The following is a 15,887-nucleotide window of genomic DNA, read 5'->3' on the forward strand; positions in this document are numbered from 1 at the left end:
TGTGAAGTGGTTGTTTAAATTCAATTCCACCCACTTTGAAGATTTTGGCAGGTATCCCATCAGGTCTGCTGTCTTTGTTGTTTTTCATTTGGTTAGTAGCTGTACACAGCTCTCCCAGATTTGGAGATACTGCAAGCTGATCTCTAACTTGGTTTTGTGGAATTTGAGAGAGGACCTCAGCAGCTATGGGGGAGTTGCGGTTAAGGAGATGTTGGTAATGTTCTTTCCAGCGCAGTGCAATAGCTTCTTTATCTTTTAGAAGTGTGGTACCGTCTGCTGAGCATAGGGGGCATATCCCATGCTTTATTGGCCCATAGATGGTGTTTGTGGCTTTAAAGAAACTCTGTGCATCATGAGTGTCAGCGTGGACTGATCTATACACATGAAACAAATTCACGCACAGGCATCATAGAAGAGGGCAGCAATACATTTGCTGCTGCCCCAGAGAGAAGGAACAGATCTAATTGGCTTGATATACAGGAGATAAATTTACCTAGTGGAGTGGTGGGCTCTCCCTTGCTTGCTAGTCTTGAGGCAGAGGCTGGGCAGCCATCTTTCAGGGATGCTAAACTTGGGACTTCCTGCACAGAGGAACAGACTAGATGTCACTCCCTTTCAGTGCTGGGACACCATGAAGAACTTTCTTCAACTTTTTAAACAGTAGTAGGCTGGTCTATGTTTTGCAATCTTAAGGGAAGTCTGGCACAGTTAGCTTTTTGGATATTGGGCATTGATTACTATATTCATTTCATCAGAGCCTCAGTCAGAGATGTCAGCAGATCCCTTTCCCAACGCTATAGCTGTGCTTTACTTGCTTTTTGTTGATTTCTCTGCCTGCCTTCATAGTATCCATATGCCGTTTTGTAGTCCTGCATATATAATATGTATGGTAATCCTTTTGATTTTTGGTCTAGCTGCTGCTGCTACTCTGACTCCTAGAGGACAGTTAAATTCCCTCTTGGTAAAACCTGATTCCAAACAGTGCTGCTGTTTGAACTTTTGTGGTGCACGTGTAGCAAAGGTCCTTAGAAGTAAATACCTCAGCCTTCTTTTGAGTGCCTTTGCTTGTAGGCGGGCACTCCAGCTTCCTGTTTGAAGTAAGACGCTTGAAGAGGCCAGTGGGATGTGAACGCTCCTGACACTAAAACGAATAAAACCCTGAAGTCCCCACAAGCAAAGTGTAACCCCACATGGAAGCAGCCAGTTGTTCTGTGAATCCTCAGGATCCTTACAATCTATCAAAATCTGTTTTGGGCTCTGTGTAACCCTTGTCGAAAGCATACTGTACCACGAGCAGTGAAAAGGAGTGTGCTTTGGCTATATGCATTTATCGGGCTGACCTGGGAATAAATTTGCATGGTGAGTGGAGTGAGATCTAGCTCAGAGTAATGACTTGCTTTATATGGTTGTTGAGAATTAGTTTGCTGTAAAATGCAATGTTGTTTATAAGCAGTCCCCTCCATTCTGCGCTCTGAAAATTATAGCAGGCAGGACCATAGGTTCATGCCTGGCCAGGAGGGATTGCAAAGCTGGCCAAGGTAGGAGTCTGGCCCATCCCCACCTAGAGATGCTGGGGTTTGAACCTAGCCCCTTCTCTAGCCCAATGGTTGCCATCAATTTGATTTGAATAAATTTTATAATGGAATGATTTTAGAATGTTGTATTATTTTATTGTTGTTAGCCGCCCTGAGCCCGGCTTCGGCTGGGGTGGGCGGGATATAAATAAAAAAATATTATTATTATTATTCTGCATATACAGGAGATGCTCTACCCCTGAGCGATGGCCCGTCTCCTGAAAACCTGTTTTCTTTCACAAGCCTTCTTGATTCCAGCAAATGTCTGGGAGAAACAGTGGCTGCTGCACCTCTGAGCAAAGAACTTCCCCCAAAGAGCCATCCCATAATAGATATTTGATTAACCCTCACAGCTGGTGTTTCTATCCTGCTGTGATGGTTAAACCACTCCACTGTCATCCCACCTTAAGGTTGGAGTTTGGCAAAATTGCTTGGGAATTCATGGCACCCATTCCCTGCCTGCAAAATTACCTTTCAGATCTATAGTTTGCCTTAATTGCCCCTTTTAAGGTTCCCAAGAAATGTATGTACTCTAAATGCATTACCGCAGAGTGTTGGGAAAGATGGGGGTGGGCTGCCCATCAAATGATGCCATTAAGTACCTGAAACAAATGCCTGTCGGTTGATTTAATAGGGCACTAAATATTTCTTCTTCTCTGACCTCATAAATTATGTGTTATTTGCAAATGTGCTTTGGGCGGAATTTGTCACAGTTAATTAAAGTCACATAGAGGGGAGAACTGCATTCGTTCAAAAAAAGTTTCAAGCGAATGCAAGAGACCACAATTATGGCTAATAGAGAGAGGCCTTAAGGTCACTATCTGAAAAATAAATTAAAAGACTCTACTTAAGCGAGTGATCGAGGGCACGGTCACAACAGTTAATGGAAAAAGAAGGTAAATTCAGTTGATTTAGTGTGACAGAGGAGCAGCTATTCAAAGTTTTTCTCTTGCCCCCCCCCTCCAATCTTGCCTGCAGAACACTGCATGGTGCCATGCATTAATAGCAAGAGAACAAAGGACAGCAATAGGATTTCAATCCTTGCTTAGAAAGATCAGAAGAGTCCCGCTGCATCAGACCAAAGGATCATCCAGCATCGTGCTTCACACAGTGATCAACTAGGTGCTTCTAGGCAGCCCACAGGCAGGGGGATATCCCAGTCCTGATATTCAAAGGTAGACTGCCTCTGAAGAGGGAGGGTCCATCTAGCCATCATGGCTAAAAGCCATTGCTTAACCAATCCCCCCCGCCCATGATTTTTAAAATCCCTCTTAAAGCTGTCTAAGACAGCAATCATCATACATCTTTTGGCAACATATGCCATCAATATATATTAAAATGCATATGCTGCCTTTCTACCCAAAAGGCCACCAAGGCAGCATGTTTAAGAATGCCAGGGAACATCTGTCCAGTGTGAAAGTCCTGCTGGAAGAAGGAGATATTACCTGGCTTTCTAATGGTCAACAAGGACCAGGACTCAAGGAAAGGTGCTCCAGAGTTTGGGTGCCATTATTGAGAAGGCCCTGTCATATCCATGATCTGAACCTCAGGTGGTAGTTCATTGGATTACTGGCATAGCTCAGTCGGTACAGCATGAGACTCTTGATCTCTGGGTTGTGGGTTTGAGCTCCACATTGGGCAAAATATTATTGCATTGCAGGGAGTTGTACTTGATGAGCCTTGGGGTCCCTTCCAACTCTACAATTCAATGATTCTACATCAGGGGTCAGCAAACTTTTCCAGCCGTGGGCTGGTCCACTGTGCCTTAGACCTTAAGAGGGCCGGACTATATTTTGGGGAAAAAATATGAACAAATTCCTATGGCCCACAAATAATACAGAGATGCATTTTGAATAAAAGCACACATTCTACTCATGCAAAAACACGTTGGTTCCCGGACCGTCCACAGGCCAGATTGATTGGGCCAGATCTGGCCCTCGGGCCTTAGGTTGCCTACTCATGTTCTACATGCAGTGGAACTGCCACTAATGAGCTCAATGGGCAGGTATGGGTGTGGGAGAGCAGGGATCCTTTCAGATCAAGGATTACCAATGTGGTGCCTTCCATAAGTTGTTGGGCAAAGGGAGTTGGAGAGCATCAACCTCTGGGGGCACAACAGAACTATCCCTCCTTTAGATACTCTTATGAACTAGTTGAAGTCTTATATTTTGTTTGGCCAGAGTATACTGGCAGTAAATTTCACTGGATAACCTCATTCCAGTGTTGTTTGAGAGGGGAGGAAAGTTTATGGGAAAGTGGAATTTAGAGGGATTTCACCAAGGTGAAAGGCCCATCTAGTCCACAAACACAATTGTGTAAGCTTCCCCATCCAGTGGTGGTTCTCCTGCTTATGCAGGCAAAAACAGCACAGCAAATGGGGCGTGTCAAACAGGTCAGGAATTCAACAGCATAGATCGGCATTCACCACTCAGATTAATGGGAACTGCTTCCTTGGAAGTGTACATAGGATTGTGCTGTGTAGCTGTCAAATGTGCACAGTAGCAGAACTGAACCACTTGTGCAATTATTTCCAGCTCATGGAGGGCAATTGATCTGTCACTAGTTAGGGGGTGTGTGTTTGTGTGTATTCACTGCTGCCATCAGCACAGCACTGGAGAATGCATCAAGAGTTCCCATTTGGTTCATGAGCATAACCACCAGCTATTGGGGGTGGGGGGTGGCGGGCGGTGGCAGCAACCTGACATGTTTTCAGGTATTTATTTTATGAGCAAAAGAGATAAAATATAGCTTTGGGATTGACCACAAAGCAAGACAAACTCCTCTGTCCAGCTTCCATCCTAGTAAAAAGCTCACATGCAGACAGTCTCCTGTGGCCTATAGTTCTTTTTCTTAGGATGACATGATGCCATCCAGCCAGGTGAGGTGGGAAAAGGTCCACTCCCCTCCTTCTAGAAGCATCCTCAGTTGTCACTATGGCAGTACATCTCGCTCCTTCGGATGCTGCTAAGTGTACAGAGAAGCTGGTCTGATCAGTTCAGCAGCTTCTTCTACTAGATTCCAAACCTGCCAAGCCTAGAAAAGACTCCCAGATGCCATCCAGACCAACCCTGCTCCTTGCCCACAAATCCTATAACAATATGTTTACTTCACAACATTTAACAGTTTAATGTTGATTTGGGATATGTATTAAAGTACTGTATTTATACACCACTTTTCAGGTGAAACGAAGTGGTCTCCAAAAATATTAAAACCTAGCTAAATATACTTACAGTGTGTGGGTTGGGTGCTTACATCCTGTGAGTAAATTTATTGGCATATCTACTCAGAAGTAAGCTCCATTTAGTTCAATGGGACTTACTCTCTGGTAAGTGCATGCAAATTCTTCAGCCTTAATTTAAAATGATGTACACATTGAATGATTAATTTAATTGATCTCACTAATGATACCATGTTTGGAAAAGGTACTATTATTTCTATTAGGAATGGTAGTTGTCTTTATTTGCTTATGATGACGCTTCTAAGCCACTGCTATCATTGTCATTAAATGATAGAAATCTTCTCAATGAGGCTTTCAACTAAAATATAATAAAATCTATAACCGCACGAGCACAGCTTGCACCCAACGCACAGACAGAATTATAGACTTCCATCACGCTCTGTTTGGAAGTATAGAAATAAACATGAAGATCTGTTTTAAAAGTGGAGAAAGAGGGCGACCCTGCCTTGCGCCTCTCTCAAACCAAGACTATACGTATAAAATGAAACACGACCCCCGAGGGGTAGCGGAGGAAGGGGGTCGCTCCCTCCCCAGTCTCTGCCTCCCCGCCCACCCTCGTCCTCGCCGGAACTGGGCATCCCGGGCCGCGCTTCGATCCACGGCTCCGACATCGGCCACGCACGCCTGGCGCGGGGATGGATTGCATTTGCCTGGCGGGGGAAGGCGGAGTAAGCGGGGCGCGCGCGCGCGAGGAGGGAGGTGGGGGGCGGGGCCTCTGCCCGTGTCTCCTCCTCCTGCTTCTACTCGTTCGGCCTCTTCCCGCCGCGCGGGCTCCGCTTTCGGGCTGCCCCGGAGCCTGCCCCGCAGCCGCCGCTCAGGTTTGGGGAGCAGCCACGTCTCGCTTCATAGCGTGGGGGAAGGGGGGCCGGAGGCTTGTATTTATTTCATTGGCACGGTGTTCCGCCCGCGGCTCGCGAGAGAAGAAGGCGAGATGGTTTCCTGCCGGTGGTTCAACTGAATTCAGCAGTAGTCGCTTATTGTATAAAGTGGAGTGTTTACCCTTCCAAGTATTGGGGGCACATATCATACTCTCTCCTCATGTTTTATCCTCACAAGAGCCCTTTGAGGTAGATTAGGGAAAGGTCAAGGGACCCCTGACCATTAGGTCCAGTCGTGACCGACTCTGGGGTTGTGGCGCTCATCTCGCTTTACTGGCCGAGGGAGCCGGCGTACAGCTTCCGGGTCATGTGGCCAGCAGGACTAAGCCGCTTCTGGCGAACCAGAGCAGCGCACGGAAACGCCGTTTACCTTCCCGCCGGAGTGGTACCTGTTTATCTACTTGCACTTTGACGTGCTTTCGAACTGCTAGGTTGGCAGGAGCAGAGACTGAGCAACGGGAGCTCACCCGTCTTGAACCGCCAACCTTCTGATCAGCAAGTCCTAGGCTCAGTGGTTTAGCCCACAGCGCCACCTGTGTCCCACTTGAGGTAGATTAGACTGAGCCTAATTCCTAGTCCTGTCCATCCAGTGTGTGTCATGATTAAACCAGAATCTGAAACTGGGTTCAAACCCTTCACTGAATTAATTTGTGTCTCTTACTTAAAAAATAATGGCAGTCTGCATCTTTCCCTTCTGTCTCGCTTTGATGGAGTGTCTTGAATGCTGTGGAGCAGTAGTGTTCCCCTTTGAAATACAAGGATAAATAATTGGTTTATTATAAGCCACTGGTGGTGGGAGAGAATCCACTAATCTGGTGCACAGGCCCATCAATTGGTTTCTGAAATGGGGATTCTCAGGCACTTTTTGCAACTAACTCATTGCAGGGCTGTAAGAAATTGCGAGAGGTTAAAAAATGAAAAGGCAAATGTGAATGAATGCACCCAGTTATGTTAAAATAAACCAGTTTACTCATTTTCCTCTTAATTATTGATATGAGTGAGAAATGGGATAGTACTGTACTTCTTAAAAAAATAGTTCCAAGATTGATCACTTTCTTAATAGCATATTCAAAACTTAAAATGTTTTCATCTGCTTATATTGGAATCATTAGGGTATCACAGAAGCATTTAAGAGGTCTTGTACTTTGTGCTTTACAGTAGGAGTGAGCAGAAAAGGTAGATCAGGTTAAGCTGATTTGCAGGAGAATGGCAAGGAAAGCTCAGTTACTTGACAGAGGCTGCAACAAAGAAACTTTACAGTGGTATCTCTGGTTATGTAGTTTCGTTGCTGAAAGGAAAAATGCTTTTTGGGAAAACCAGGAGTGGACTTCTGCATGAAAGTGTAAAATTGCTTCTAATCCTGAAAACAAATTCCTGGGCTGGGCTTGTGCTCAGAGGCACCCTGGCCCTTAATTCTAAAGGTCTGCCTGTCCCACCAGTTTGCATCTGGCCCTGACTGATGAATCTCAAGGTACTTTTGCAGAAGCCAAATAGATCCGTCAAGTCTGAAGTCTGTCCACCCATGTGTACTTTGCAAAATGCTAACATGATTAAAAATATGGTTCCTTGTCCCAAGATGCTTACAAATTATTTTTTGGAGAGTAGAACAAGAAAAAAGAAGGCAACGGCAGCAGTGGAAGAATATGGAAGAAAGAATTGCATATTTCTGGTTTAGTATTGATGGGAAAACAACTAAGAGGTTGAGACAAAAAGAAAAAGGCAGCTCAAGCAACCAAAGATCATATTAAAAAAAATTTATTACTAACTTGATACTTGCTAATCTCCTTATTAAGTGTACTTGCTTTTACTAACTTGGACACTTTCTACATTAAATCCAGTTTGGAATAAAATCTGGAAGAAACTAATAACCAAGTTTAAATTTTGCATCGCTACTAAATCCCTTAAGATACCCTAATATCAATAGTACTAATAGCTTCATTGGCAAATTGTTCCAGAATCTAGGTGATACCCAATGATAAGATACTCAGAGTAGTCCCATTGACTTCTTACTTAAGTAAGTTGATTGCATCTGGTTATGACTTACTTGGATATCACTCCATGTCCTTAAGTAGAGCCAGTGTTGTGTATGGTTAGAATGTTTGATTAGGGAGACCTGGGTTCAATCCCCACTTGGTGATATAACTCACTTGTTGACCTTAGACCAATCAGCAGTTCTCAGCAAGCTTACCTCACAGGGTTGTTGTATTGATAAATTGGGGGGAAAGGACCATATATGCCTCCTTGAGCTCCTAGGAGGAAATATGAGGTGTGCATGTGATTGATAATTAAAGTGACAAAACATTTTTAACTTTTTCATAAGCCTACCACCTATGAATTTATTGTTGTTATTGTTGATGCAAAACTTAAACCATCACTTCTGCTGTTTATTCATTGCAGGCAAGGCCATGAAAAATGCTTTTGATAACTTGACGTGAAGAGTTTTTTTTCCGTTTGCATGAGGCGGCTCCTACATTCACCTTATCTTGGGTTCCTGCAATGGCAGAAGAAGAGCTCCCAGGAAATAAAAGGCCTTGTAGAAGCTCAGCCCTCAATAGGAAGAGGATAAAACCTGCCAGGAGGAAGCAAGGGACGGGTGTGGAAGGGACACTGCCTTTATCTGCATCCTCTTTCTCAATTGCTTCATTTTTCAATAATGTCCCCCCTGCCAGAGTTGCCTGTCCTTTGTGTGGGCAGATGGTAGCAAGATATGGAATCAACCAGCACATTGATGAAGTGTGTCAAAAGAGCCGGGATGATGATAGGATTCTGGTTGGTTCGGCGCCTGACGTGGGTGCAGGCCCATCAGTTGAAAATGTGCCTGGTGGTTGCAGTCCGTACTTTGCAAATAATGCTTCGACTCCAGAGAAGTTAGTAGGTGACAACTCTGAAACAAAACATGAGGTGGGAGGACAGGTGAGCCCATACTTTAAGAAGGGCAGCGGTCTCCTGCTGGGCAATGGTGAGCCAGAGGTTCAGGCAGTTGGGAAGATCTCCCTGGGAAGGCTGTCAACCAAATTGTCCAGGAAGCGTCGTGCTGAAGGTGGCAGCATCTTTACTTGGGATGCTAAGTCTCGACCAGCTCAAGATGTGTGTGACAGCTCTAGAGAGGAGAATCCAGAAGGCACCACTTCTTCCCAGAAAGAAAACTGGTTGCCCTTTTCAAGGCTTCAGAGACAACCTAGTCCAAAGGAAGGATTCGAAGGCAAGCGAGAAACCCTGGACCCCACATGGGAAGGTGGCGCACGAACACTCTTGGGTGGTGAGGGTTCTGCTCCTGGATTGTTTCCATCTGATCATCTTGCTTGTGGTGAAGTTGGGCTGCTAACAGAGGACAACAAGGAGCAAAATACTCCTAAGGAGGACTTGGATTCTGATATTTGCAAGCTTGCAGTATGTTCAACAGCTTATAGTAAAGAAGCACCATCAAACTTGGAAACCACAGACCTCTCTTCTGGTGAACAGGCTCTGTTGCCCAATGTGAAAGATATTTGTTGCAATCAGACACAAAATATCTCTTTTGTGGGGGGTGACATGGAAGTACTTCCTATGGAAGACCATACAGACTTAAAAAATGAAGTGGTTGATTGTGTTGGTTTGGGACCTTTGGAAAACATGAATTCTCAGAGTCCAAGCAGCAACATTTTAGAGGTGGTTCTCAATGGACTCAGCCGTGGAGAAGACCCAGGAGGGCAACCATATTATCTTCAGAATTTTCTGATGGTCCTGCAGGCTGTGCTAGAGAATGAGGATGATCAGAGGCTGTTTGATGAGAATGATTTGGACACCATTGCAAAGTTCTACCAACTCTCAGGTAGGTAATATTATATTCCATATTCTAATGTTAATCTCTATCAAGCCCTCAAGGGTTTCTGCCTATCTAGAATCAAAACCACACTGCACAAGAAAAGTAAGTCTCAGCAGACTTGAGGTAAACCCAAGATTTGCAGAAGTATAAAAATCTCCAGGGGTGACCCTCACATATACAGTCATGGGAAAAAGAAAGTACACCCTATTTGAATTCTGTGGTTTTACATTTGAGGACATAACAATAACCTGTTCTTTAGCAGGTCTTAAAATTAGGTAAATACAACCTCAGATGAGCAACAGCACATGACATATTACACCATGTCATTATTTATTTAATCCTGGGCTAGATGGACAAACAATCTTGCCTGGTCTGAGGCAGCTACCTGTGCCCCACCTTTGGGTAGTTTGAGGTTGCAGCAGCTAACCTCTGAAGTAATATCGCAACAGATGATGACTATCCTCTTGGGTTGGGATGCGGGGAGATGACTACATGCACATAGAGTAATAAACAATAATATACATCACTTTAAAAAGCACCTGCTGTTTTCTAAGCTCTGCACATATGTTAAAGTGTGAGGCAGTTCTTTCTCACAGGTTCACAATCTTAATAGGCAAAATGAAGAGGAGGAAGGAGGAAGCCAGGCACATTTTGCACCTGGCTATCAGTCATTTGTGACCAAGTGAAGATGCTTGGGTGCCAGAATGGCACCTGACACACAGCAACTTTTTTCTCCCTGCGGTGCTATGGCATGAGTCAGATTTTAGTTGGAGCTGACAATATACACAATTCATTTTCAGCTTTGTAATCTTACAAAAAAACAACAACCCAAACACACCCCTAGACAGGCACCTAAGCATTCTGTTAATGTACCTGACTGTAACCTAGGTTTAAGGGGCCATATGGCAAATAGCTTTTATATCTCAGTTTCTAACACTGGACCTGTGCCTCCTAGCTGATCGATGGGGACAGGTTGGCCTCCCCACTTGTCCTGATTTTTTTTTTACTTGAGAGAGAAGAGGGGCGACCCTTCATGCCCTGCACATCTAGTGGGATTTGGATTTAAGACAGTAAGCAGAGCACATTAATTTGCCAAGCAGACAGCTTCTGTTTGGTTCCTGTATGCAGAGATGTTAAGCCGTGCCATTAGATGAGCTCTTTGCATAACTTACATGCTCCCCAATTGGTTGGCTTCTGCTAAGAGGCAGATACAATTTTTTACAGCTCTATGAGCCTTTGATGTTGGGCTGATGATAAGCACCTGGGAAAGAGGCTGCACCAGGGCATGATCACTCTGCTTGAGCAATAATTTCTGCTTTGCAAGTTGGGGCTACTGGGAAGCAGGGCTTCTGCGTGATCCACAGGGACCTATTTGAGCTATAGGAGAGTGAAGTTGATTTTGGATAAAATGGGCATCCAGTTCTCTCCCCCCGCCCCCATGAAATCTTTCCTCCTCATCAAGCCTAATCTTTGATAAACTGCTGGGCCACAACATTTTTCTCTTCTTAGCTTAAATTAGTCTTCTGTGGCTAAGTCTTCTCTATCTGATCCCCTGGAGGCGCTCCTTGCTCCACTCAGGTGATAAAGCGAATGGCTGTTTTATAAGCCGTGTGTTTTGAAATGCAGTTGGAAGCGTTTCTCAACTCAGAACCGATTTGCCAATGTCTTTTGTTACCTGGCCCACATGGATTTTATCAGCTGAAGGACTGCCTCTGTCTCTGCAGGGTCCCTCATCTCTTGCGTCCATTGTCCACTTCCATCTTGATGTTTCAGCATTTTTAATGTACTTCATCTTTTTGACAGCCGCTTTGAACTTTTTGGAACCATGACCTGAAATGTTTTAAACAAAATCTCAGTGAGAGTTTGTAATTAGCCCTTCACCTAATAACCTCGCTATACTTTCATTTTGCCATAAAGATGCTGTTCCCAATCTTGGATGCCCGGATGTTATTGGACTGCAGCCCCCATCGTCACCCACCAGAGAGGCCAATTGGCAAGGATAATGGGAGTTGTAGTCCACCAATGTCCAGGGACCCAAGGATGATGCTTTAGAGAGGAGCACTTCCCAAACTTAAAAAAAATTGCTTACTCCTTTGGAGAGTTGAGTCGTATCCCTCCTCAGGTGAATATAATGTGGAGTACTTATAAGAAACACTGCTTTAGAGCTTTCAAAGCCGTTCATGATCACTGCCTGTCTTCCAGTACTCCCTCTTAGGTATGCAAATAATATTTTCCCCATGTTACATATAAGGAAAACTGAGGCTCAGGGAGAAGGGATAATCTAAAACCCATCTAAGTGAGTTCATGTCCCAAGGTGAGATCTGAGGAAAGGTGAAAGTGCATTTGCTTGGAATGCAGAAGGTTGCGGGCTCAATCCTGAAATCTCCAGGTAGGGCTGGGAAATACCCCAGTCTGGAATCCTGGAGAACCACAAAGAATCAGCGTAGATAATATAGAACTAGATGGTCTGCTCAGACTTAGCTTCCCAGGTTGTGGGCTTCCTAGAGGCACCTGGATGACTTTGGGAAGCAGGCCTGATCCTTGTAAGCTGGTGACTTTCTGTATGTTTTTGGTATGTCTTCCTCTCAGGTAAGCATGTATCCTGATTGCAACTCCAGTCATTTGGTCTCCCGTGATGAGCAGGAATCTGCTCCAGCAGGGTTCTTTCGCAAATTAGAAAAGGATGTTTTGCTTTACTGTAATATTGGCACTGAGTTTGCTTTTTTAAAATAGCAGGACATAATGGTATATTAAATCTTAAGTGTCTCCCGCACTTATCCACCACCGCTGAAGGGAGAAGTAAGAAAGAGGGATGATGATCTGTAAAATCAGCATTATTTCTGGCTTTTTGACTTGGGAAGTATCAGAGGGAGAACATCAAAGGATTCTCATCCCCACTGGGAAAATGACAACCTGGGCTTTGAGTATATTCTTCCTTTTGGTAGAAGGTTGCATGAAATTCTCTTTATTGTGACACCCTGGGGTGGAGGAAAATGTTGGGGAAAAGTGAAGAAAGTTTAAGAACCCGAAGGGAAAATGAATTAGTAGTCATTTTCTGACTTAAATGCCCCCCCCCCCCCAATCTCATATAAAACCAAGGAGCAGACGGATAAGAATGGCAAGATATAACAAAACCCCAGGTGTAAGTGAATAAAGCAACCTAAATAAATCAGGGATGCGGAACAGGATGCAATGGCAGATTAGATCCTGAGCTCCTCACCCCTTGCTGGTCAGTTTGACAGATGGTAAGGGCCTCCCACTTGTCAGTTACAGACGTTCGCGTGATGTCAGATGACCTGACTTGAAAGGCAATAATTGGGATCCCAATTCTTTTCTTTCTCCTGTTGCATCCTGGGCTGGAACCAGGAACCTCAGAGTGCACTCCTGGTTGTTGCTTTGCAAGCAGGGCTTGTATTGGGTGCCTTTTACATTTGGCGCCAGGTGCAGTCTCCGCTAGGATAGGCTCCTCTCAAAAGCTCCCATTCAGAAGTTCTTGGTGTAGCCAATCAGGATTTGCAGCTGATCGGCAGTGATGCGATTCCTGCTTTCCGAACTCCTGAGCAGGGCCAATCCCAGTGTGCTTTGCAGCCACCCTTGTTCAGCATGTTTTTTAAAGTCACATATCAAAAGAGTTGGGGATGCGTTTGAACTTTGATCAGGGCCAGCTGATGTGCGTTTGACAGCAAAGCTGCCGTGTGTCTTCCAAGTATTTTGTAGTGGTTCCCAAAGTGGGTGTGTCTCCCCTGGGGAAGTGGAATTACCTAGAGGGGCACTAAGAGGCAAGTGGATGTTAGGGTAGCGGTGAAACTGTAAATGACTACCAGAAGAAGAGCTAGGACCACTGCATCTGTTTCGTTGGATTAATTTAACTAAATAGTTTTGATTGGATTTTGACTAAATGTGCCATTGACTGTTACTGTTTTCAATTTTATTGAGCTATTATATGTTCTGAATAATGCTTTCTATAGGGTAGGGTGGGAGGCATTGGGGATGAGTTTATGGAACTAAGGGAGCAGGAGCCTGAAAAGCTTTGGGAACCACTGGTGCAGATGTGGACACAATTCCAGACTTAGAAAGCACCTTTAGAATTTTCTCTGTCCTTCTCCTGGTTTATGATGCCACTGCAGCCAGCGCTCAGAAGTTATACGTCAGACTTTTCCAACGCAAGCTGAGTTGGATAAAAACGAACAAGATAGTCTACTTGGAGATTGCTGAGGATCTCTCATCATACATCAACGAGCTTGTTGGAACAGGATTCTTGCAGTCAGGTATGTCTGTTAAAAGTTTGCATGACAGTTATGTGGAATAAAATAATGCGATAGTTCCATTTCTGAACTGCACCACTGCAGGTGGGGTTTTTTTGGTGGGGGTGGGAGTAGATAAAAAAAGTAGCCCCATATGAAAAGGAAAAACAAAATATTGATGTAAGTAGCATATTAGGGAGAGGGAGAGGTAATAATGCTTTCCGTAAGATAGCAGTTTTGGGGGTTGTTTTAAACATGGGCAGCATTCAAAAAGTTGACCTCCCTGCATACACTCTGGAATGGTACAATCCAGGAAGATCTCAGCCACTCCCGCTCACTTGTAGAGATAGCGTAGGCCTGGGATGATTTGTGCCTTCAGTTTTGTACTGCAGGTAACTTGCAACTTTGGGTGGTTGGTAAATAAATGAATGAATGAATGAATGGGGTGGAAAGGGAACAGACGTCTGGGGGGGAAAAGACTTTGGCAATCTCACCCACCATTGAACTCAGGGTGTTTTTGCTATATGCAATTTTTGCTTTAGGCGCAATCCCTGGAACATAATCCCTGTGTAAGTTGAGAGTTGCCTGTATTTTCTCTCCTTGATATTCCTCAGGGTCTTGTTACCTGCCCCAAATCTACAAGTTGGGAAGGACACTGACACAAGTAAATGTAAAATGCCCCTTTGCAGTTTGCTGGGTTTCAGCTTAAATTATAGGCAGGAGACTCTGCATACTTTGTATGTATAGCATCTTGGGTTCAGTCCCTGGTATCTTCCACTGAAGGATCAGATAGCTGGGGAGAGGGGTTTGAGTACAACAGTAGCCCTGATGAGGAGGCAGATCTGCTGCCTGGTCCTTCCCATGTGGGATCTGCTAGCTTCAGAGCCTGCATCTCATTCCCTGCACACCAATCAGGTGCCTCTGCCACCAGACTTGAATGACTGGGCCACAGCCGCCTCCAGAGGATCAGGAGAGACCTTTAAAGCTTCCCCCAAAACAGCCCCTGCAGCTTCTACTCTGTCATTGTTAGCATCTCTTGGTCAACTTATCCTTTGTAAATTAGTCCCTCCCTGCCCCTCCACCACAAGTAGCTTTTTAAATTTGTGGTATTCATAGCACGGTTTATAATATGTGTGGTGTGTGTGTAATAAGGCAGTAAAACCTCATGCTTTAAGCACAGGATGTGTTGTAACTTACACAATGACTGTGTGGCATTCTTTGGAATTTCATGTAGCAAAGGACTTGGGTATTTATGGGGAGTCCCTTTCATTATTCTTGCATTTTTCCCTGTGTACCTGCAGAGGCAGAATTAAAAGATCTGTCTGAGGCTCTTGACTTGCTTTCTGCCCCTGAGCTGAAAACCTTAGCAAAGGTCTTCCACCTGCCAAACCCAAATGCACAGAAACAGCAGCTCCTGGAAGATTTCCTCCGGTTGTCAAAGCAGCGCTCAGTCTTCAGCAGGAACCAAGCTGGCATTGGGAATGTGATTCTGAAAAGGTAACTTAACTTTTGAGTGCCTTCCCTTCTAAAATGATGAAATAAAAACATCAGAATTCTGCATCAGGGCCACCCAGGAAAAGCTAGATTCTGCAACCTCAGTAAAAGATGCCAATTAACTACGTTGCAAAACTTTCTGTTGTTAAAGACTGATAGATGAAAATCTTGTCCTTTCAGTCGTTAGCAGAAAGTTTTGAGATTGATTCCCCAAGAAACAAGGAAATAAGGCATTTTTGTCCATAACACAGTTGGTGTATTGCAGAAATAAAGAGCCCGTCCTTTCAAATGGCACCTGTGAGATATATCTCTTTCCTGCATTTCTGTTTTTGGTGCATTTTTCTTTCAAAAAAAGAAAGGAATGAGATTGCTCCTTCTCAGGAAGTTGAATTCTGTTCCCAACAGAGACAGGAAAACATGCCAGTATTCTGTGTCTCCATGATTTGCTCCCACACTTTTTTAAGCCTCTGGAAAGGTGGAGGCTAGAGAATATTTGGTTTTTGCAAAGCCTCTGTTCTTTGCTTCAAGAAATGCTGTGCTTTCTGCTCCACTGTAATCCAGTTTTCAACAGCTTCCATAAGCACAGTAGGCACCTTTCAGGAGACTCTCCTTTTTATAATTCACTCTTGAACTATGCACTGGTTTTTAAGCAGA

General features: G+C 44.4%; 1 protein-coding gene across 7 annotated transcripts in view; it reads left to right on the forward strand.

The window, feature by feature from the left end:
- Positions 1-5,573: 5,573 nt before the first annotated feature.
- Positions 5,574-15,887, forward strand: part of FAN1 (FANCD2 and FANCI associated nuclease 1) — a 28,744-nt gene continuing 18,430 nt past the window's right edge. For 2 of the 7 annotated variants that reach the window (XR_014504796.1, XM_083412741.1), the window contains exons 1-3: positions 7,186-9,501; positions 13,623-13,763; positions 15,041-15,236. Coding sequence is in view for 1 of the 7 variants with exons in the window: in XM_083412741.1 (XP_083268867.1) it covers positions 8,187-9,501; positions 13,623-13,763; positions 15,041-15,236 (1,652 nt within the window). In the remaining 6 variants the exon portion in view is untranslated. Of the gene's footprint in view, positions 7,162-7,182; positions 9,502-13,622; positions 13,764-15,040; positions 15,237-15,887 lie in introns of those variants that run through there. The other 5 variants (XR_014504791.1, XR_014504792.1, XR_014504793.1 and 2 more) reach the window with 5 other exon arrangements.

Source organism: Podarcis tiliguerta, assembly GCF_965153285.1.
Source record: "Podarcis tiliguerta genome assembly, chromosome: 14".
Lineage (NCBI taxonomy): Eukaryota > Metazoa > Chordata > Lepidosauria > Squamata > Lacertidae > Podarcis > Podarcis tiliguerta.